Below are 23300 nucleotides of genomic sequence, written 5' to 3' on the forward strand. Positions count from 1 at the left end.
GCATATAAATTTGCAATTTCAAAACACATGGCCACATGTCACCCATAAGGCTTTTCTTAGTAGTAAACTACACTGGCTTAAGAATTAATATTTAAAGCCTTCCAAATAACTAAACTGAGGTGGGCTGGGAATATAATTCAGGCTTTTTCATCCTCATAGGAAAGAGAGAAAGGAAAAATGTTAAAAAAAAAACTAAAGAGACTGTGAGAACATATAATCACTATTTTTGATTGATAAAATATTACTAGTTTAGCCATCACATTTAGAAGTGCTGCCAAAAGTTTATCTGTACATAGATCATATATTTAATTTAAGGCCTGCAGCCTGTTTATTAGTTTCCACAATTATCACTCACCCACTCAGCTGGGTCAGTCTCTGTCAAATGAAGAACTGCTTTCTGATCCTGACATGTTACCATCAACAAATGAATGTATAAGACCACTTGCTCTGACTTTAATTGGCTCTTGAGTTGTTGGGTCAAAGACAGATAGAGATGTGAAACTCAGTTCAACAATTTCCTTGTGCTGCAGGAGATTCAATAAAACTCAACACCCAGGACATCATGTAAACACCACGAGGCGAGGCCTCAACAAACCCCCGGGTGACTCAACATCAAAGCATCTCTCAGCAAATCAGACTTTAAGCTGTGAAGCTCAGCAGCACGCTGGTCTAGGGTGTAAGGATGAAGTTATCCTGTGGAGGACAATACCATATGATCCTTTGTTTCAGTCCATCTTTATACACCCTGAGCTTTACTGACTTCAGGTCTTTATGTGATGTAAATTATGACTGACTGGAGTTGAGCCACAGACTTCTGTTTTTGCCTTGCAAGCCACTTGCCAAACAGTACGTTTATCTCAGCTGCTTCACAAACAATATTTTTTATGCTAATATCTATTTGGGGAGAGATTCATAAAATGCTGTGTTTGCTGGATGAAGGAAGTTTCTGTCGTGATTGTTTTTTGACCAGTAATTCAAACTAAACTTACAATCACAAAATGAACCACAGTAAGCCAGTAAGACCTGCTATACTGTGCACATTTTGTTGTGTTGCAGTCATTTGAGCAGTACAAACTAAATGGTAAACATAAAGTATAATGTTGAATCTCTGAAATGCACAGTCCAAACCAAGAGACACTTTAGATGTGTTTTGGTCTATACCGAACTCAGTCTTCACACAACCTTGACAAATTATAAATTGTTTGAAAGCTCTAAGTCTCGTGGTTCTAGTTGTGCATATTTGTGATCCTCATATCACTGCAACAGCTGTTTCAGAATTGGTTCAAAAGTATTTTCCACATACTACTACATGTCTTGTATTTCTTTTATGCCAAAAAAAAATGGGTGAGGCAAAAAAAAAAAAAGTATGTCTTTACTCTCTGACTTTTTGGTTGTACAACTTTGAGTAACCTTTCAAAGGAGACTGGGGTAACCTTTTGAGTACATTACTGTTGCGCAAAAATGCGCGTCTGGCAACAGGTTCCATGTTATCATTAGTAGAACAGACTGTATTTGAGAGTGCATGATGAGGAAAATCCCGGGCCCAACTGTTTTTTTTTCGAGAACTTCTCTGACCACACCGTAGATGTTTTGGACATTTTTGAAAATAAAGGCTTTACTGTAACTGGCACCCTTTCCCACAGTGACTTCAAATCAATGAGTTAATGAGAGCGCTTGGAACGGATACATAATGTAAAGACTGGTTGTGTTGGGAATCAAACTTTTATCTACCTCCCTCTCACACGACCTGTTTACAGGTGCTTGTACATGTGAAAGCTGTATGTAGTAATCTTTTCTCCATCATTATCATAATTACTATTATTAATCATTATTAATTTAGAGACTTCTCCCCACTTTAAGTAGAGGCAGACACTGCGGTCCAAGCAAGCCTGCCTTTATTAGGAGAAACTTTCTCTGTTTAGATTAGCTTGCACAAATGCACTAATGTACACTGAGACACAGACATACATGCATGAATATCAACACTTACACACACATATAGAAAAAGTAAATGCTCCAAACTACTGCTCACACACGCAAAAGCAGGGGTCAAGTGAGAACCTGAGGCAGCAGAGCCTTAAACATTTACTCTGGCATTCCCTCTTTATATCCAGATCTGCGTTCCTCTATGCTGCCCTGCATCAACTCTGCCTGACACTCGGCACAGAAATCTGCCTGCTCTGCTCTTATATGGATATCGATGAGCACGCAGCCCGGTGCTGAGGAGAGACACTTAAAAAGTTCTGCAACACTTAGGCAGAGCAGGAGAGAGGGAGGGAATAGCAAAGAAAGACAGAGACAGAGTGAGAGATGGAGCGAAGGAGGAGGAAGATGAGGATCTCAAGCCAGAAATGGTTACTTGAGGATTTGGCTGTCCTTTTTTAAAGGTACATCATCCAGGAACATCTTCGCATTATGTAACATGATGAGGTAACTAAGGCCAGACTAAACAGTCAAATCAACTTGACACAATATGTAGTTAGTCTTGAGTAGTATATCTCACTATTATTGTAGGGATCATTTCTCATTTCTCTACTTACTACAACCACTAATGGGAATACTGCAAAAACAATCTCTATGGACCAAACAAATGTGAACTTTAGAGGTCAATTATTCATCATTAATCACTTAGTGAGTGTTGTGAAATCCACACTTGTTTATTTCCCTGCTGTAAAACTGCAAAATGCAAAAACATACCTGAAATATATTTATCATAAGTTAGTAATTATGAACATCCTAAAGCAAAAGACCAATTAGTGAGTCAGTAGTGCATATCATCAGTGGTTCACGTCATATATATATATTGCAAACAGCAATCATACATTCAGAAAGAGAAGCATGTTAGCAGGCCAGCGGGAGCTTGTGGACAGCTCTCTGCCATCTGACAGACTATGTGCTGATGGTAACAGTAGACATTGGGGACAAACAGAGATGGTGCTGAGCACAAGCTCCAGGGATAACTTGCATGAACACAGGGGAGGGTCCGTGAGCTGGAGTCACTTTGGTCATAAATGTTTCTCCTTTGAACAGGAGCAAGAGTATGATGAAAGGATGTAAAAGATGTTTATCACTTCCAAGAGCTGGGGTTGTTGTTCAAATTCCTTGCTAGGGGAAACATCAACAAGCCAATTTGCTGTTCTGAGAACTGAATCTTTGCCAGTTCATTCACAAGAAATTCTTACAGCTTCGACAATCTGAAACTACAATCTCCAACACTGCTAGAACTTCTATCCTGCAAACATCAACAACAAAAAAAGAGACAGAGTTACTTTATCTTTAATCATTTCCTATAGTAAAAAGGAACAGGTACCTGCACTAAGAGTGCAACATACCTGAAACTACTTTGTATAAAAGCTTTTTGTTGTGCAACCACAAAGACATAGCAAGGCATGTATGTATTTGTGCATATATATTTTAACCATATTTCAATCAAGAGCATTGGTCTTGAACAAACGAATGTATGCATCATGGCTGCGTGATAATGCATGCAAGTCCGTAGTCCCATACTGTATGTAGATGAATAGAATCCAGTGGCAGTCAACTGAGAGCGGAGAGTCAACAAAGGGGCCAGTAAACCTGTCTGTGCGTTTTGATGGATGCAGCAGGTGCAGAGCACCAAGCAACTGCCACACAGAGTCACGCACACTCTCTCTCTCTCTCTCTCACACACAAACACCCACACACACACACACACACTATAAAAACATAACTGTGGAGACATGACGCCTGTTCGGTGTTAGAACAACACACCAGCCCACCTCATAGCTGATAGATCAGCTGCACACACATACCACCATACAGCCATAATCTGGAGCTTGGAATGCTAATACCCATGTGGTTACTTGAGACAGCTCAAAGCAACAAGAGGGGGCTCAGTTGGGACACTACATTCAGTCCTCCAGGGGAGAAAAAATTAAACCGGACACCATTTAAGTACAGCTGAGTTCCAGTGTTTGCACCAATGTTTGCCTCCTCTACAGGGTAGTTTAGGCAAAGATGATAATGAGTCACAATGAATGACTTCCCTGATCTTAAAGACACTTAAGAGGGTACAATGTTTAAACTGCCAAACTTTAAAATCCCCCAGGTGACTGATGTAGGAGAAAACACTTGTCTGGGATTCTGCAGCAACAGGGATGAATCAAATTCATTCAGGCATTTGCAAATAAAGTGATTCTGATTTTGTCTCTGTGAACAAAAGTAATGGCGATGGGCGATGGGTTTGATCTATGTCTGGTGATTTACAAAATTCACCTGTTCACTTTTACATCAGAATTTAGAAGGAAAAAAAAGAACAAACAAAACAACATTAAGCTTATTTATATTTAACAGTAATGGCAAAATTCCTTTCCTTTTATTGATTGCACCCAAAGCAAGGTCTACCAAATCAGTTGAGAGGAAACTTGTGGGCTATTGAATCCCTTATTATCTTATTTCTCCAACTGATGCTGGATAGGAAGTTATATCACATTTTTCATCTTTAAGACCTAGGGAAACTATTGTAGCATAAAAAAATGTAATCAGCTGCAATAATGGCCAAACAATCTCTTAGTTGAGCATAAACCTGAGAATGTATGCTTTGCAACTCACCACAGAATCATGTCATCAATAATCAATTGTCATATTCATCATAAAAGAACTATCTACTCACTTGCCAGTCTAATATATATCATGGCACAAATGATTACTTACAATGCTTTAGCTCCAATATTGCAGGACTGAGAGAAATGCTTCACAGGTGAAGTCCATTTATCCTTACAGTAGAGTTCAGGGATATGAAACCACCAAACAAATGGCCTCACTAGTTCCTTATTCAGAGCAAAGCAGGTGCTGAGGAGGCAGAGGGTGCAGGTGTGCGCAGGTAAACCCAACAAGAGATCCAAAGTCATCCACCATGAAGCAGGTCCAACCTCAGCAGCCGACAAATATAGCCTGGTGCTTTCCCAGTAGCTCTGCTGCAGCACACCAAATAAATCAGTCCAGGAGCAGCCACGAAAAATAAGAAAGAGAAGAGGGGAGAGGGAGAGGGAGAGAGAACGAGAGGGAGTAGGGTATGCAGGAGAGGAGTGAAGGAGAGGGACGGGGACTGAGGTGAAACTAAAAAAAAAATACACAAGGGGGTGCTGCAACAGGCTGATACTCCTACAGTAAGTAGTTCTTCAAACTATTCCAAAAGTCAAGACTGCGGTTCCTAAAATGTCCATTCTTGTGACCCAGGTTTGGGACCCTTGTCTGATAGAGTTTAGACTGACAGTGAGAGGCGACACAACACTGCTTCCAAAGGGTTTGGGGAGTGCAGGCCAAAACCGGCGTGGTAACCTCATCCCACAGCAACCATGTATGGGCTGAAGAGAGCAGCCTCGATAGAGGGGCATCTGCCATAAATAGCCAGGAAGCGTCAGGCTCCCAGTGCAGGGGGATCGAATCAGCTGTTAAAACTACAATCCAGCAGCGTGGTGTGATCTAGGCTCTGCAAGGGCTCCTATATGACAACACTGGAGTCTTATGGCACAGAGCGGGACCAAATTTAATTTAAAACCTTTAGTAAGGAAGCATGGGTCCTCAACACATTAGTGTTATATTTGTTATATCTACATTAATATCAGCTAAATGGTAGGATACATTTAAATTTGTGTTTCAGCACTTTTATAAACATCACAGGGCATGGTTTTAAAGGCCACAAGTGACAGGTGTTTCTGTGAATCTAAAATTAAAGACAAAGAGTGGAGCCTCTATCTACAGTATCACCACTTATGATTTAACGCATTATGACCATGATCCTTGCCAAAGTACTTACTAGAAGACAGCTGTGATTTGCAGGATCAGGATTTCCTCTGCACCGTTCATATCGAGGGCGTTCACCTACACAAACACAAATGCAAGGCAAAGTATAAATATTTATGAAAAGTTATGCAACTTTTGTTTTAATCTCCAAAAATGGTAAAGTGAGGGCAATGTGCAAACAAACTTTATTTGCCACTGCAACAATGAATTCAACAAAATCCTAACCCAAACTAAACAAACTGAACACGAATGGAATTTCTTTTAACGGGAAATTGGCAGCATGTTCCAAAATCTGAGCGGCTGTCATTTAAAGTTCTAAAGTTTGGAGTTGTACAACAACAATGACATTGTAGCCAGAGTAAAAATCTGATGTTTATAGGATGAGGTGTCAGTTCTGACACATTGCAGTTTCCATGTGATTATATCCAGATGGGCAAGTGAAACCTACAAATATATGTTCGGGTGACAAGATATATTCTATATATGTGTTAGAATAAACAGGTCAAACTATTTACTGTGCTCAGGTCGTCTAGAGAACGAGAAGGTGCAGGGACAGTTTAGGGTGTTGGTGCTTATTTGTTTATTTGTTGCTTGTCTCCATCTTGTGGACTTAGCCTGCTACAGCAGGACATTCAGTCCCAGAATCCATCACACGACAAATCATTTAATCTTACTTTATTATAAATATATCAATCAATAAAATATCAATTAATCATAACACAGACAAGGAACTAAGCTAACATATTTTACTGATTTAACATGAGGATGAGTCTTGTTCTTTTACTTTCATGATAAAGATGATTTATTTATTTGAGTTTATTTACTTTTATGTTAAAGTTACGTTTTATGCTATTAATATACACATTATCATATTCATATACAAAACTGTATATTCATGTCTATGCCACGTTCATGAAAAACTATCAGTTACTTTATTAATAAATCCCATTTGTTTCGATTATGTTTACAGTATTTTTATTTTTATGCTATACCTACCTCTGTTTCCTGCAGCCAAAATCTGCCCATCACAGGATCTTTACAGTTTCACCTTCTCTATCAGTTTCGGGGTGTGGTACAGTCGAGAATGCTGTCTATGTGTAAGGAGTGAAGGGGAAGGATTACAACTGTCACTGTGACATTAATGGAGTTACTTATTCCCCAAGCAGCAGGGGTGAGCATGCTTGACAGGTGTACAGTAATGATAGATATGTAGTTTACTTACCGGGGTCTGGCTCAGAGTCTGAGGCAACTGTGATGGAGGGACAGCTGGAGGGATGGATGGCAGTGAGGTCCCAAGAACAGTGGCATGCTGTTTCATTTTGAAAAGATAACACAACCACAGTAAAACTAGACATTAAGAAAACACAGTTAATAGATTTCCTCATATATGATGAGATGATTATAACTACAACGTTCTATAATCAATAGTCAGTAATATGACAGAGATTAGTGCAAATTACATAGTAACTGTAGTATTTGCCAGTGATAAAGAAAGTACTGGTAAGGAATATTGTACTACACTAAGGTTTGTAAGTATAATCAAGAAAATGTACTTGTACTTGTACTCGTGTAAAGCATAGTCTCAATGGCTGCTGCGACTGATATACATTGATGTGATAACGATCATTTTGCACTTGTAGTTGGTTGGGGTGAAGCAATTTTTAAGTATTTTATTTACGGTTGCAGGTTATCATTATTTTTGTTATGGGTTCATCTGCTGATTCGTATCTTGATTAAATTATTGACTGATTGGTTTGTAAAAACTCAGAAACTAGTGAGAAGAGTCACCTTCACTTCCATGCTTGTTCTGTCCAACTATTGGACAAACTAATGTGAGTCAATGAACTAAAATAATTACAAAGAACAAGTAGCAAATCTTCACACATGGGAAGCTGAAATCATGTAAAGTTTTGGCATTTTTACATGAAAAAATATCAAAAGCGCTTAAGGGGTCTCAAAAGTCTACGATAATGTTGCTTAGTTGGCAACACTGGAGAAGACGTTCAACTAATGTCAAGCTTAAGAAATGGTATGATCCACTTAAGGGGTGTCTGAAATTATTACTGTTACTATTATTCCAAGCATGAAAATGATATATTTATATTGCAATATAAACTTACAGGTAAGAAGGATATATAAATGTTTCAATTCCCCGAACTGTTTTTTTTTTTTTTTTAACCATTTTAGGGGGGTCCAAGTCTTATCAGAAGGGTCAGACTCCCCCACTCCCCCAATAATTCGAACCCTGATTATATCCTGCATTTCATGCTATACCTGAGGAAGACGGTTCTCAACGGTTTCAAACGGCAATGTCGAAGGCTAACGTTAGCATGAACATGCAAAATTTCCTACTTTAATTTTCTTATCAAGGCAAAGCTAAACTTTTCATGGTCAAGACTAACCTAAACTTTAAAAGGAAACATACTCTGAATTATGTTATGGTAAGAGCGCAACATACCATAAGAGAGCATTCGGTAGAAAATTACTTTATGTCCAGAAATTATTGTCTTACCGTTCACGTTAGCTAGAGTAACTTAACTAGCTAACTCTGAGGTGTGACACTTTGGTTTGTATGTGAAAAAGTTTTAAAAAATGCGTAACTGTGCTAGATGACCGGTTTTCTACAGTATCCATGAGGCAAAGCTGGTAGACTGGCAGCACTTCTTATATATAAAATAACTGGATGCTATAAGCTACTACACCTGGGGCTGACAATGATTCTGGCCAGCAGGTGTCGTCAGATGAAAACACATGTATTAAAAAGAAAAAAGCTTAATAAATATACATTTTATCTTTGATATTAAGCTATTCAAAAATAAATCAAATTAGTTTTTAGAATTTCCTTTCCAAGTAATAAACCATATTTCTTTAAAAGCAGCATTGATTAGCTATTATTGTCAAAATGTCCTCAATGTGAAATTAACTGTGGCCTAGGTGTGTTTACAATTACATTATGTGGTCATAAGTATGATATATGAATAGTTTATATAGAATTGAAGAACATTAGTCACATTTGTGTTCCTAAACATTACATGACCAACATTAACTGTTGTCAATTTACTTAACAAAAAATGAATTAATCGTTGTTTGCCTACTCCACTTGCCGCTTAGTCTTTATCTAGGTACAGGTCACGTTAATAGATTAATTAATAATATTACTAAGAGCTACTGTGATATAAAGCTGGGAAGTAATGAAAAATGTTTTATAAATTCAATAAATTCATGTAATTAATAATTAATTTTCTGCTGATTTTCCTTCACTCTCTGACCAGTATGTCATTTAATTAATACATTTTTAATCATTTTAATTTATTTATTTTAATAATTTTGTGTGGTATTAAAAAAGTCTTTAAAGTCTTAAATGCAATTTGATGCCGGTTGAATATTTTCACTGTCGCTGACAGATGCTGAATGTACATTATATGACAACCTATAATGATATCTCTCCATACAACCCATCCTCCTTCTCTGTCTTAGAGGAAAGCATTGGGGGAAAAGTGAAGAGAGCATAGAGTAAATAAGTAACACATAAGAGGACGCACTAATCAGACTTCATTCTCCTTTTATAAAAAAAAAAAAAAAGATGGAACACAGAGGAATTTGAGCAGCGTCTGAAGATGGATGCCCTCCAAGCTTCAGAGAGCATGCTGGGAGGTTTTTACAAGGTTCAGCTCAAGTATTGTCTTTGCCAACGCTTTAATCCAGCAAGTGGAGCTCAGCGTGACAGTCTGGCAGGGTAATTGGGCTGAAATTGCCAGTACACAAGTCTACATGTGTGAAAACACACACATTCATTCTTTTTCTGTTGCCTTAATATTACTTCAAGAATAGAAGGCATTTTTTGGAGAATTAAATATTTATGCCTTAAAAGATATAAGACAAATTGAGAGTGAGAGAGACAGAGTGTTTTTGCTTAACTTAATTAACCACTATTTATGTTTCTATTGCTTCCTTGTGTCCTTCCCATGTTAGACAGAGGAAGCTGTGTTTTTCTAAAATATAAGTTCATAAGACTATTCATGTAGATGCCCCTTTTAAGCAATTGATCACAAACACAACTTTCATGCAAAGAGTTTATTTATGAATCAGACTGCAGTATCATACAACAGTAGCACAATCATATGACTATGGATTATGCTCATATTTATAGATACAAAGATAAAGGCATGTGTTAAAGAAAAAAATGAATGAGTTCTCTTTTGATTTACTCTAAAAATAGCTTTTAAATACTTGGCATAGTTTTGTAAATGAAATTATGAAACATAATGTTTTGCCCACTGGTTTTACTATTGGAGTACCAAATGCAAATATACTTTATGAAAAACTTTTTTTTTTCCTCCTCTCACTTGCATTTCATGCAAGGAAGAAAAAAAGATGTCAGTGAGTACAAAAAGCACTTAAATCTCATATGAAAATAGAAAATATTACAAGTGTGCATAATTACTTCATGTTGCACATAACCTGCAGTACAAAAATTCAAATGACACTATGTTCAAGTGTACCTGACATGCCAATTATTGGGGGGCATATGTACTGAAATAGCCATTTAAATGTTGTTAGGGGCAGTTTACACACAAGACAGAGGCAAGGCCTTTCAGTCTTCAAAATGAATTGAAAATGAGATATTAGTATTTATGGGTGTGTCAGCTTGTCCTCCCTGTGACACTGACTATGGGCATGTCTTGAAACACTGAATCTCATCCTGTACTTTTTTAGAATTATGCTTTTTGTATTATTTGAAGTTCACAGTTTTGATTCAATGTTCCTACAGATAAACAGCATGAAGAGCAGAAACTATCAACAATGCTACTGTACCTCTCCAGCCAGAGGGATGGCAGAACAGTAAGTTGTAAAAACCTAAGGTATGAAACAGTGCTTAGTACGTTAATATTTGGCATTGCCTGGAGTATAATGTAATGCACACGTAATAAGGCGACATGATTATTCCAAATTTACAAGAAATGTTTGAAATACTAAGACAAAGTTCTGAGTTGATAAAATGCTACAACTGTAAAATGCTACATAACAATTAAGTGAAACTTGATGAATGATTTAACAGTGATGGATTCCTACAGATCTGTCGTTGAAACATTATACCAATGCAACATTGCTGTTGTGGAAAAACCATGTAACTGCAAATTTGTTTTTATCAACAAGATAGAATATTTTTTAATCATTATTTAGAGTTTGAATTATGTTTTTAAATTTATCAAAACCCCTGTTTTTAAAAAAAGAACTTTTTTTTCATGTTTTGCAAATACGTGGTTTTTAGCCAATAATAGCATACCGCATTGTATCCTTTAGTGCAATAAGTGTTAGTGACAGCAGAGCAAGTTACACAAAATGAACATGCTGTGGAATGAAAGAAAGGAAGAAAGAAAGGAGGGAATTAGGTGGAGGAGAGAAAGAAGAAGTAATAAGGGTGGAAGGAAGGGGGAAAAATGACCAATTTTTATTTCTAAACATGTTTTGAAGAAACAACAACAGAACAATACATGATTTAAATTGGAAGACATACAAAGACAAAAATAAGACACAGGTCACATCTGACCACCAACAAAGGGGGGGGAAGCTGAGATGAATTTATGTATCAAATATCACAAGGAGCATCCAACATTGACTCTGTTAGCGTATGAAAAAGCACTATCAAATAGGAAATCATGGCACAATCAAAAAGTTTCCCTCACGTCAACACTTGCGTTGATGAACCCTATCGCTCACTGAAACCGAATTGTGTGATCAAGGCACACCGCAGGGTCATCCCTTCCATTATCACTCTTAAATTTTAAAGCACTAGAAAATTATGTATACTCTCAATATGATACTATACAGACATATGATAATTTCAGCTTGATATAAGTGTGGAGAAATAAAATTTCATGGTTGAATAAAAAATATCTCTTAAAATATTTAAAATATACTTTATTTTGTACATTATGCAAACTCATTAACAATTTGATGATAAAAAAAATAAATATTCCGTGAAATGTTGTCTCTTTGCGATACAGATGTATGAACATAGATATATATCATGAAGTAAAGCACCCACCCCCTGTTAAACACCCATATACCCTGACACGATTCCATATCCCTGTAATATAATTTGAATGACACGTTCACTTTAAAAACTCCTGACCATGGTTCCTACACATAGCTCCACTACACCACTGAGCTGTTTGTACAACAATATTGCTCTACAGATCTTTTTTTTGTTAATTTTTCCTATATCCATCTTTAATGTTTATCAAAGTTGCTGACCACCATTTCAACTCAATCTGTGCCTTTATTGCTTCCTGAAGTTACCTGGAAATGGGAGCTATACATCAGATTAATCAGGCGACTCACCAAAGACTTCACCTGATCCAACCAGGAAATACACTTCTGGTTAAAGAAGGCAACTCTCCCTCTCCAATGTAGAACCAATGTGTCGTATAATAGGTCACTGATCTATCATGTCATGTGGTATAGAGTCACTCTTCACTGAAGAGCTCTATGGGTTATGGTTGCAGAGTGTACAAAAGCAATGAGACAGGGCACAATGTCATTGAATTTTAAAAAAAGAAAGGCTGATTTATCTCATCTGAAAATCAAAACAGTTCTTGAGCCAGAGACAGTGATGTCCAGTTCTAAAACAGCTGTTGCCTTACCACAACAATCAGATGCGCAGTTTATTTTGGTTGAGTTTAAATGGAACAGAATAGGTTTGTGACAATAACCCTTCTATGTCTACATTAGGTTAAACATAAACGCTTACATTCATATCCTTAATGGCTCTCCCGTAAACAAACAGATTCGTTCAGTATGCAAAAAATGTCTCGACTGTATTCACTATGGACATTTTAGAAGTTCTATTATGCGCGACAGAATTGCATAATGTCTGCCAATGAGAAAAGCATAGGGAGGATAGAATAGAAAGGACAAGCCGCTACAAGAAGACTAACTAGTAGAAACCCTATAAGAGAATGGGCTTGGGGATGGAGGACATATGGGGTAGTGGGAAGATAGTTTGGGAAGGTCGGGGAGGGATTTGGGGTGGAAGTTGCCCCTCAAGTTAAAGGGGCACCTCCCTTTGGCAGTGGAACAGCACTCTTAGAAGTCAACGCAGCGCCGAGGGTGAGGGTGTACACAATGCTCTTGTCGGACAAGAAGGCCATTTCAGTGTCAAGATGAGATGAAGGCATTCTAGTAGGCAGCCAGGTCACAGTGTTGGAGCTAAAAACCTCAGATGGAGATGATGGTCGTAGTCTTTCTACAATGTCTCCAGTCGACTGGGATCATGGGGTTCTGAGACATAAAGAAGAAAATTATTCATTTGATTTCATTTGTAAGGCCAATAAAAAAAAAGTTGGTTGTTTTATTGAAGTTGTTCAGGACGGTGGAAGACTTGTATTATCGTTGGACACTGACACCATCTTGTGGACATGTCTTTAACAGCAAGGCCCACTGACAGTTTCTTCAATTTTGATAACTTACAACCAACAAAGATAAATAAACAATACATTTTTAACATTTTATGCACACTTGCGTTCCCTTCCTTACACAAGACTGTAACTTTTCTTCTAAATTTGGATTTTTAAGATTGGTAGGGAAAATGCCTGTAACATAAAGGAAAAAAACTAACTCTTAACACAGTTTGATGTCTCATTTATAGAAAAGTGGAAGCACAGTCTTGGTCAAATTGACCCATTGACTTTGTTTTCTAAATAGCCATGTACTTAACATTTCCTATCAATACCATTAAACTCATTCATGGTTTAGTCAAGAGTCATTCTGAAGCAGGCATTATAAATCTGTGGATAGCAACAGTGAAATTGTATGATCCCCTGAATAAATATCTTAAATAATTGTATTCTTTTGGATTTGGTAGTCTTCTGAATCTGTGTGTAACCACAGGTGAAATATTTTACTTTCAATGTTGCCCTGAATGTTTTTTGTAAACCCGTACAAACAGTCCTCCAAACTTGACTAACACATTATTCTAAAAGGATTCCCTTATTTTCTCTCATTTTCTTATCTTACCTGAGAGAGATGACTCCTCCTCATTTTGTAACATTGTCTCCTCGGAGACTTGCTGAGAATGGGTGACTTCTTGATCATTCTCTGTGTGTCTCTGAGGAGCAGGGTGGGTCTCCTCCAGTTGTTCGTCCTTGCCCTCCCCCTCCCTCTCCCCCTCCCCCTCCCCTTCTGCCTCCCCTTCCCCAGAGTCAGTACTCCTGATGCTGAGGCGCCTCATACGATACATGACATCCACCTCTCTCATCCGCGCCAGGCGCTCAACTGCCACCCGACCTGGAGAAACAGCCAGCTTGTTCTGCAACACTTCGATTCGGTTGGGTGGGCCCCTGCTCTTCCTCTCCCCCTCCAAGCTAAGAGACAGCCTGCGGTCTAGGTTTGGGGGAACTGAAAGTGGCAGTCTATCTGGGGGAAATTCCGGTAACCCTGGGTGGTCTCGCCCTAGATGAGTCCGTAGACCAAGTCTATGCTCTGGAACAGCAAATGGCTTCTTCTCTTGCTCCTGCTTGTCATCATGCATTGTATTGTCTTGTCCCTCACACTCACTTTTCACTTCAGCTGACTGTTTGTCCACACTGCCTTCAGATGTTTCTCCTTTAATTGATTCCTTCTCTTCTATTTCAACTTCCTTAGTTACTGTTTCACTAACTCTCTGTTCGTTTGTGACTTGGGGGTCTGCAGGCACATCATTTGCTAATACTGTGGATGCGCTGACCTCTGTAGCTCCATTCGCTGGTATGCTCTCAGCAGAATTAACTGCACACAAATTGTCCAAGTTTTCTGCCTGAGCATTGTCTATTTTTTCACCCTCTCCCATATTTTCCTGTGTCAATGACTGCTGCTCCCTTGTTTCAGCACACAGGTCAGACCCTGACCGATTTAAACTTGAGTCATTTGGCTCTTCTGTTTTTGTATCTTCTGCTGGACTTTCTAAGGCAGCACATTGTGGTGGACTGCCATTTTGATTGGCTGAGCTGTCCGAGCTGTTCTCCTCATGAAGTGGAGGCAATGGGCCCTGTCTCATCTGATTCTCAAGCTCTCTTTTACAAATAGGGCACTCCTCCTCTGATTCAGCACTGAGATCTTGAAGAGGCTCTGCGTCATTAGGTTTGGAATTGCCTGTGGACGCTTTATTGCCATCCGTTGGGTCTCTAGACTGACGCAAAGCCTGGCATATGTCCTCATAATCTGGAGGACTAGTGAGTGTCGAGGCATCCTGCATGGGCTGTCGATCTGCCCATGGCACCTCAGCTGCTGTGGTGTGCATTGTTGGACTGAAGTCACAAAGTGGTGTCTCGATAGGCTCATCTGGCAGGTCTAGTTTTACTGTCCTGCCATCATTGCTCCTTCTGCGCGAAAGATGCGCAACAACCCTGTATTCTCTGAAGCCTGTCTCCCGAGGTGGGACAGGGAGTTCCTCCCTAAGCTGCTTGCTGAAGGTTACCGACTTTGTTGCAGGCCTGGAGAAGGCGCTCTTGACTTCCCTGTATTCTGGGTCAACAGACCAGCTTACTGCACTGCGCCTAAGGCTGCTGGGCTTGTTGAGAGGTTCTGATGTCAAGCGGATTTTGATACGCTCAGGGATTTGTACAGAACCATTTGGGACTTTATTGCTGGCAGTGCCTAGCTCTAAGATGTCTTTGTATGCCTCGTTGAGGTCCTCTATGCACTTGTCAACACTGGGCTGTTTGCTGCTCTGCTGCTGTTGTTGATCTTGGACTTCTTTTTTGATGGTCTCCAGCTCTTTGACAGCATCCCATGGTCGCTGGCTGGCCGGTTTGAGTAGGAACTGTTCAAATGCCTCCTGCCCACTGTTTGCTGCTGGTTTGGTCTCCTCCACATTTCCTGAGGGTGGTACTGCTGGCTGCTGAGCTGTGCTCTTGTTCAGCTGGTTGGAGAAGGTGGCTGTCAGGGAGAAGGCGCTGTTGCTTGACAGTTTCAGGCTCTTCACTCCCTTTATAGGAAAACTGAAGGCAGTGGCCACTGCACCGCTGCTGTCAGGAGGGACTTCAGTGCCGGGAGGGACAGGTTCTTGTTGTGCTTCCTTGTTTTCAGGGGCAGGTTTTCGGGCCTCTGGGCTAGTTTGTGTCTCCTGGTCTCGATACTGGTTTGAAGGCCAGGATCCTGACAGTTTCAGCTCCTTGTAATGGTTTATCTTAGGGGGTCTACAGGGTACTTTTTTAAACATTTTGCTGCTTGCTCTACTGCTTGTTTTGCTGCTCGCTATGCTACCAGTTAGTGCTTGCAGCTCAGCTTCAGCTGAAGATGTGCTTTGGAGACTTTGGTTTGTTAAGTGGCCAGTTTTATTGTCACTTGGACTGTCTGCTGGGTCTGGTGACTTCTCATTGTTGTTATTCTGATCACGGATTGTCCCAGTTAGCTGAGGAGTAACAGGGACAGACACCAAACAAAAAATTGTCTCACTAAGTCTCTTTTTTAGATTCTTGGATTTGTCTTTCTCTGGTGGATCAGGTTGTTCCACCTTTTTTACTTCCGTCACAGTTTCAGAGACACCCTGGTCAGCCGGCTTGCATGGGGGAGGTGGTGGTTTACCCAGAATAGATGACGGAAAAAACTGACTACGGTTTTGTTCAGGAGCTACACTGTCACTTTTTTTGTTTAATCCCCTGTTGCCCCATCGATTACTGCTGTCGTTGTCAATGAGAGCTGTTTTGCGGCCGTCAGTATTGAGAGCTGGCCCCTGTTGGGGAGGAAAGGCACTATCATGTGTAGATTGTCCTAAAATCTTAGCAGATGGAATCTCTTTGTTGATGTTACGGATCTTGTCTGAGTCAGTTAGAGAATTTCCACCAGGCCCTCCTGAGATTTGCTTCACTCTTGGGTCTTCAGTGGGTAATTGACGGGCATGACCTGGTTGTTCTTCGTGTCCAGAATGCACCTGTTTTCGATAGGACGCACCACGTTCTCCATAATGCTCCAGCCATGAACCACCTGCCTGTCTGGAAAGCCACCTTCCAGGATCTGAGCTGTGCATCTGCAGAGCTTCCGCCCTCCATCTTAGGCTTGCCATTTCATTGCGGTTGAATGAAACTGCCCTTGGGGGTAGGGCTCTTTTATAAGACGGGGGTGGGATGTAGCCAGGGGGCTCCATTCCAGAAATGGCAGAATGTTGTGCGAAATAGTCTTGTCTCAGCTCCCCACCCCTTGGATAATAGACAGACCTGTCTTTTTGTTTGGCACCCTGGTCTATAGCAAGCATCTCTGCACTACCCCTAGTCTGCTGGTGAATCTCATATGACGGAGGCTTTAAAGGCCTGCTGAACCTGGGCTTTGGTAAAAGTGCAACATGGCTGCTTGGCCCAGCATTCCTACCCCAACGCTCCCTGCCAACAGCACCACTATAGATATACCTACTATAAGGCCCAGAGAAGACAGTGCTGTTTATCCTCTGTTGTCTATCAGGTAGGCTAGGCCTGGATGGAATGAGCTCTCTGCCGTCAATTCCATCAGGTGACAAAACTCTAGGGAGCGACTGAGACTTTGCTTTAGTTCTAGGGTGAAAAAAACCCTCAGGTGTCCTCAAGCGATACTGGTCCTGAGCCCACCTTTCCCCGTCCCCATCCGAAAGCTGCCTTCCCAGGCCCACAGCAGGCCTCCACTCCTCTGTACCGAGGCTCTGGCACTTCCTCTCCCCAGTCACCCTTAGCTGACCAGGAGCTGCATCTGGGTCCCTTAGCCAGGAAATGTCCTCCCATAGCTGCTGCGCTCGCCTCTCTGCCCTGTGTTCCTCTGCTGCGATCAGGGCCTGTGGCCTCCATGCACCAGCAGAGGCCCTCAGCTCCCTGCCATCAGCATAGTCGAGGAGGATGCTGAAGTCCTGGCCTCGCCTCCGCCAGTAGGAAACATCCCTTTCGTCATGGCTCAGTGGCTCTGAATAAGTCAAACTAGGAACATCATAGAACCTACAAAGACAGAAAAAATTCAATGTTAAGAAGACAGCCACAGTTTTACAGACAGAGAGTGAGGTGGACTTTGAATCTAGTTTGACACTTGCAAACACTTGCAATGATATAAGTGTAGTTACAGAAATTGCAAGATGAGTGACACTGGGTTTAGATACAGACAAACACAAAAGCATCTGATAGCCAGTATTATTTTATGTGATTAACAATTTGATAGTATTCCATAGTTTAAAAGAAACATGAAAAAAAACCCTTCCTTAGAAGTAGTATTTGATACATTTACAATTTAATCTGCAATTAACAGACTGGCCAAAAATAAAACAAGATGAATCAAAATTCTGAGTAGTACCAAAGGTTATATGATAATAAAATAAAGCAACACCATTCTTTTGAGGTTTAATAATTGTTAATTGTTAAAAGTGACATGTCCATGCCAGTCTCAAGCATGTATTTTGGATTTGGCAGTATTGGCTTGCCAATGCAACTTAATCAAGGAGAGCGAGCACATATGAGACAGAAGTGCTTGAGTCAGCAGCTCCCAAGTCCCTTAAAGACACCATGAAATTGTGATGCTACTGCAATATGATCTGCATATTAAATTGTGCTGACCTTATCTTAGTAGCTGGTCATCTGGACAGCGACTGTGGCTCTTAAAAAAAATCTGAAAAAAACATCCCATAACCTGATCTGGTACAAAAGCAGTACCTCTTTCTCTCTGCCTCCTCCCCACATAACTCAATTAGTAAGATCAAACTGTACCCTTTTAGGAAATACAGAATACAGCCTTTATAGCAATTCTGCTCCACTATGTCACAGTAAAACATGAAGGAGAAAATCAGAAGAAGTGGGCCTTTCTGATTGTTGCTAGGGTGAATATGTAATATCACAAGCATTCCTATAATTTTAAAAACGCATGATGAAACTAACACAAAATGGCAACTGTGTGACGAGTGACTGTTGGCAGGTACAAAACAGTGGTTCCACAGTATGATAAAGCAGTGCCGCCTGGAGATAATTTTAGTTACGGTTCCATATTTACCTCTTAGGTGCAGGATATGGCTGTAATGCATGTTGAACAGCCAAAACAATTATCTTAGAACAAGCATACTTAATCATTACAGATTAAGTCTAAAATTCAGAGCTTCACTTCTTTGTGTTAAAGAGGGTCATTTTGTTAAATTACACTGTAATTTTAATTTTCTAATTTCCTCAAGCAGTGTTGGTAATTTTCTGGCTGTGGTGGAGGAGAACTGCTGAATGATACAGAGGAAGCAATGCGAAATCCATGAATATCCCCAGGTCATCAGTCACATCCAAGCGTGTTTGACAGTCACGGCACCCTGATGACAGTCAGTTATAATGGAACAAGGAAGTGTGGATTTGAAATCCTTGTTGAAATTCAAATATAACCATCAGATCCTCTAAATAAAATAAATCAATAATTGTATTTTCTCAGGGTCGTTTATTCATATTTATTATAGAGCCATGATTTGCAGTTAGCAGTTCAATAAAAAAGCAAGTTAAAAATCTAACCATAAAAATATATCATCAATACATATTATAGTGCATTCATGTATAGTTTGTAAAATATCAAGTCTTATGAATAATAAAAGAGAATTCAAAAAATGAATGAATTGCAATTCCCCTTTTTAAGAGCTCCATCTCATATCTGCACTGCACTAAATCACTGTTAGTCACTGTACTCATTCATTTAAGCAGCAAAGTCAATGGATCATCCTCAGCAGCATATGCTGCTGTATGGCTGAGGGGAGCCACGCTGTGCACACTTGCCCAGCAACATGCTTACATCACAGAGCACGTGCTGGGCGTGATTCAGTGTGCCAGTGTTTACAGTGGAGTGATTACGCGCCTGTCTTGAGGCATGTTCAGTTCTCTTCAGTTTGCTCACTGTCTAGTGCTGCTGTTTACATCTGCCTGCCTCGTGGAGGCTGTGGAGACGATACCAGTGCTTGGGTGGGCTCCATAGAGACACAAGCCACCTCTCTGTGCAGGCATGTAAACAACTCAAACGAGTGCAAAGGCACCTTTCATAATTCCTTATATCTATATGTCAGTGGTGCTGCTGCAGCCACAGTGTTCTGCAGCTCTGGAAGGAGGGGAAAGGGAAGAGGAGGGGAAAAAAAACCCTGCGCAGTGCAGACTCAGTTTTGCATGCAATACCAAAGGGCCCCAGTGAGAAGGGGGGGGAGAGGAAAAAAAGGGAAGGTAAAGGGTGTGGGGGATTGCAAAAGAGAGGGAAAAAAACACTCACCCACTATCTGTGGCGAGAGAATCACCCAAGGGCTGAGCGTCACCTAGGATACCAATGCCGGCTTCTTTTCTCCTTTGGTTCCTTTCCCCACTCTCGTTGTCTGTGGCGGGGTAGCCCTTCACCAGTGCCTGCCTGCTGCCGTAGATGCCTGTGATAGATGCCCCCCGGTCCGCCTCATACCCGTTCAGTGTCCCCCGGCCAGCCCTGTTGTCCACAAGTTCACGCTGGCAATCAGCAGGGCGCTTGTCATAAGGCGTGGCAGACGGAGGGCCGCTCTTGGGCAATTTATATCCATGCGAAATGAGAAGGTCCTCCACACTGTACATGGTGGTGTCTCTCTCACTTCTGGGCAGGAGGGCAAAGGTGGGTGTGTTGCCTTATGCGCAGTGCTGCTGGTGGAAGCTGGAGCTCGTTTGCTCAGCAGAGGCCATCACTAAGGAGAGGACAGGGGAGTGAAGAGGTAACATGGGAACAGATTAATTCTGCATGCACCTAAATTGCGGATGTGACATTCCTAACACACCAGCTGATGCCAGAAAACAGATGTTTGCATTACCTTTAAAGATGTGCTAATACGTTACTTTTTCATCTGCTATTTTGAAAGCTCAGTTTGTCCTAAATTAAACATGAACGTGTGCTAAACATAACTCAGTCTTTTGTTCAGACATTATTGTGTCTCCAAGGGCAACTCTGAAATGCACAATTGAAAAGATCATATTTTTTATTCTTACTCTGTGTAAAGTTCGATTTAATATTCTCAACTGGAATCTCTGAAATCTTCAAATTTAGAAACCAAAAACTGTTAAGTTAAAAGCCACACCCTCCTTTCCTCCCAAAGACATATTACCATCCTTTCAAAGTGTGTAAAACAGAAAATTTGTCTGAACACAGGAACTGCTAAACTGAGAGTTGTTCCTGTCCATTAAACCACTGCCTACATAAATGATTTCTCTACCCTTTGTGTGGGATAAATATGGTGAAATATGTGATTTATCCTCAACACAATCAGGTTCTTGGAGGAACATTTGCCATCAGTCAGTACAATCACAGTTTTTGTTCTGCAGACCAGGGTGCCTTCCAATAAACAAGAATAACTGTGTGTATGTTAACAGAAACAATAAATAAATTCTTCTAGATTTAATACCCCACCATACTTTCAATCTGTGTCAAACACTGGTAAGGTAATCTCTAATACATATAATCATACATTTGCTCTCCTGCTAACTTAATAGAGTTGCAAATATCTGGTGAACATGAACAGGAAAATGGAATATTCAGTATAATTTACTAAATATAATATATGCTGCCCTTTGTCTCTGTGCTGTGAGCCGGCATGCATGGTGCAAGTGTGAAAGTTGCCAGTATTTATTGTGTCGTAATGGCATCAGGAAAAAATATGGTACATTTATTACAAGTAATTAAGGGGATTCAGCCCCTGATTCATATAATCCAGGTGATAGTTTCAAGTCTAACTTGCAATGTTAACAAAAAACTATACTGAACACAAAATTTAGGTATAAGAAGAACTGAAAAAAAGTAAAGTGTAAGTTAAAATGGTACAAAACCTAACTTGTATGATTGTAATTCCTTTTGTCTTTAGTTAAGGTTAGGAAAAATTTCATGTTATATTGTAACATGATCCTTATTTCTAGACATGTATATACAATATTCACTATTCATTCATCGTAATCAAAAGACTGATGTATGCATACCTCTGTAAAAATACATTCTGATCACATTGTATTTATTGACTTACCTACTCTATGACAAAAACCAAACCAAAGCTTTGCAGACCACCACACTAAATGTGGACATGATTAACATCAAACAACAAAGCTTTTCAGCTTTTCTCTCCGACTGCTGTCTTTAACACTCAGTAAGTAAGGCAGTTGACAATTAGGTGTTTGGCTAAAACTCCCCAATACTGGATTGTTAAATTATAATTGACTAATTGATTAATCTGCAGATTACTGTCTCAATTACTTGGTTGTTTGGTCTGAGTAATGTCAGAAAGGGATGGAAAGTTCTATCAAAATCTCTTAAAGCAAAGGAGATGTCATAAAATTGCTTGTTTTTTTTCAACCTACAGTTGAAATTATGTTCTGTATATGATCACAAAGGATAAAGAAAAGCAGTGAAACCTCACAACTAAAGGGCAGAAATGTTGAAATTATTCTTTTACTTGAACATAGACTAAAATGCTAACGTGAAGAGTATATTCTGCTAAGTTCCTCTGCTGTTTGTGTGTTTACGTGTGTGTGTGTGTGTGTGTATGTGTGTGTGTGTGTGTGTGCGTGTGTGTGTGAATGCACAACCAGCCCTGCCTGTCTGATATATTAATTAGTGGCTATAACAGTCTGTCTTGCCTGGAGATGACAGTGGATGGCTTATAAAACAGTAACACAGTGATCAAAGGCTTTGCACACATTAGCATTTTGGCTAATCATGTTTGGACTTGAATAGTGGCTCGCTATTCATTTTCCATTATGAAGGTGTCACTTAAAGGACGAGTACATTGTTGAATCAAAGACGTGAGCGCTGGAGAAGACTTAACATACCACTACTCACTCAAAGTTCGGGTGATGCTTTGACAAAATTGTTCATAGCAAACACATTTACATTTATTTAAACTATAACACGCCATCTCTGTTTTTATTGGTGATTATGTGACAGAACTATGGTGTATCTCAAGGTATTCTGCAAACAGAATATGTAATACCAAAGATAACACAGTCTGAACACGTTTTACCGTTCCACGGTAAACTCCACATCTACTAGACTTCTCAATACAATATATAAGAATGATTAAAAATGAGAAATGAATCTTACAACTTATGTTAAAGTTTAAAAATAACTGGACTAGTACTGTGACTCATTATCAATTAATCTGATGGTTATTTTATTGATTAATTGATTAATCATTAATACATGAAAAGTAAAAAAAGGAAAAGGTCACCGTGATATCCTCACACTGCTTGTTTTGTTCAACCAACAGCCCAAAACAAATACATGTTTCATGTATTATCATATACGACAAAGACCAGCGGGAAAACCATTGTATATGAGAAGCAAATATTTTGCTGAAACAATATTATCAAATTAGTAGCTTATTCCTATTCTTTCAGTCGACTAATCCATTAATTGACTAATCACTGCAACTCTAAACTGGATCACAGGATCACGTAGGAAATAAGTTCCAAAAAAAACTTTACCTAAAACATTTATTAATTTATTTTTTGCTCCACTTTTTATCACTGATGCAAAATATTTATTTTATAAATGATCATTTCATTTGAATGATTTGAAAA

At 39.7% G+C, this 23300-nt stretch overlaps 1 protein-coding gene across 1 annotated transcript; it reads right to left on the reverse strand.

The window, feature by feature from the left end:
• Positions 1 to 11221: 11221 nt before the first annotated feature.
• Positions 11222 to 20414, reverse strand: jcadb (junctional cadherin 5 associated b). Its single transcript, XM_023424485.2, has 3 exons — positions 19993 to 20414; positions 13804 to 17720; positions 11222 to 13068 (listed from the first exon to the last, which is right to left on the reverse strand). The coding sequence occupies exons 1-3, from the start codon at positions 20316 to 20318 to the stop codon at positions 13034 to 13036; spliced, it is 4278 nt and encodes a 1425-aa protein (XP_023280253.2). The 5' UTR covers positions 20319 to 20414; the 3' UTR covers positions 11222 to 13033.
• Positions 20415 to 23300: the final 2886 nt, after the last annotated feature.

The sequence above is a fragment of the Seriola lalandi genome, unplaced genomic scaffold (genome assembly GCF_002814215.2).
Source record: "Seriola lalandi dorsalis isolate HSWRI2012SDOR001 ecotype SW California unplaced genomic scaffold, Sedor1 jcf7180002054736, whole genome shotgun sequence".
Taxonomy (NCBI): domain Eukaryota; kingdom Metazoa; phylum Chordata; class Actinopteri; order Carangiformes; family Carangidae; genus Seriola; species Seriola lalandi.

Bases quoted from the DNA above. Each gene is read 5' to 3' on its own strand.
- jcadb (XM_023424485.2), bottom strand. From the start codon at position 20,318: ATGTACAGTGTGGAGGACCTTCTCATTTCGCATGGATATAAATTGCCC. The intron at 17,721-19,992 runs GTGAGTGTTTTT...CTGTCTTTGTAG, and splicing joins TCTCTCGCCACAGATAGTGG to GTTCTATGATGTTCCTAGTT. The intron at 13,069-13,803 runs GTAAGATAAGAA...TTTATGTCTCAG, and splicing joins GGAGGAGTCATCTCTCTCAG to AACCCCATGATCCCAGTCGA.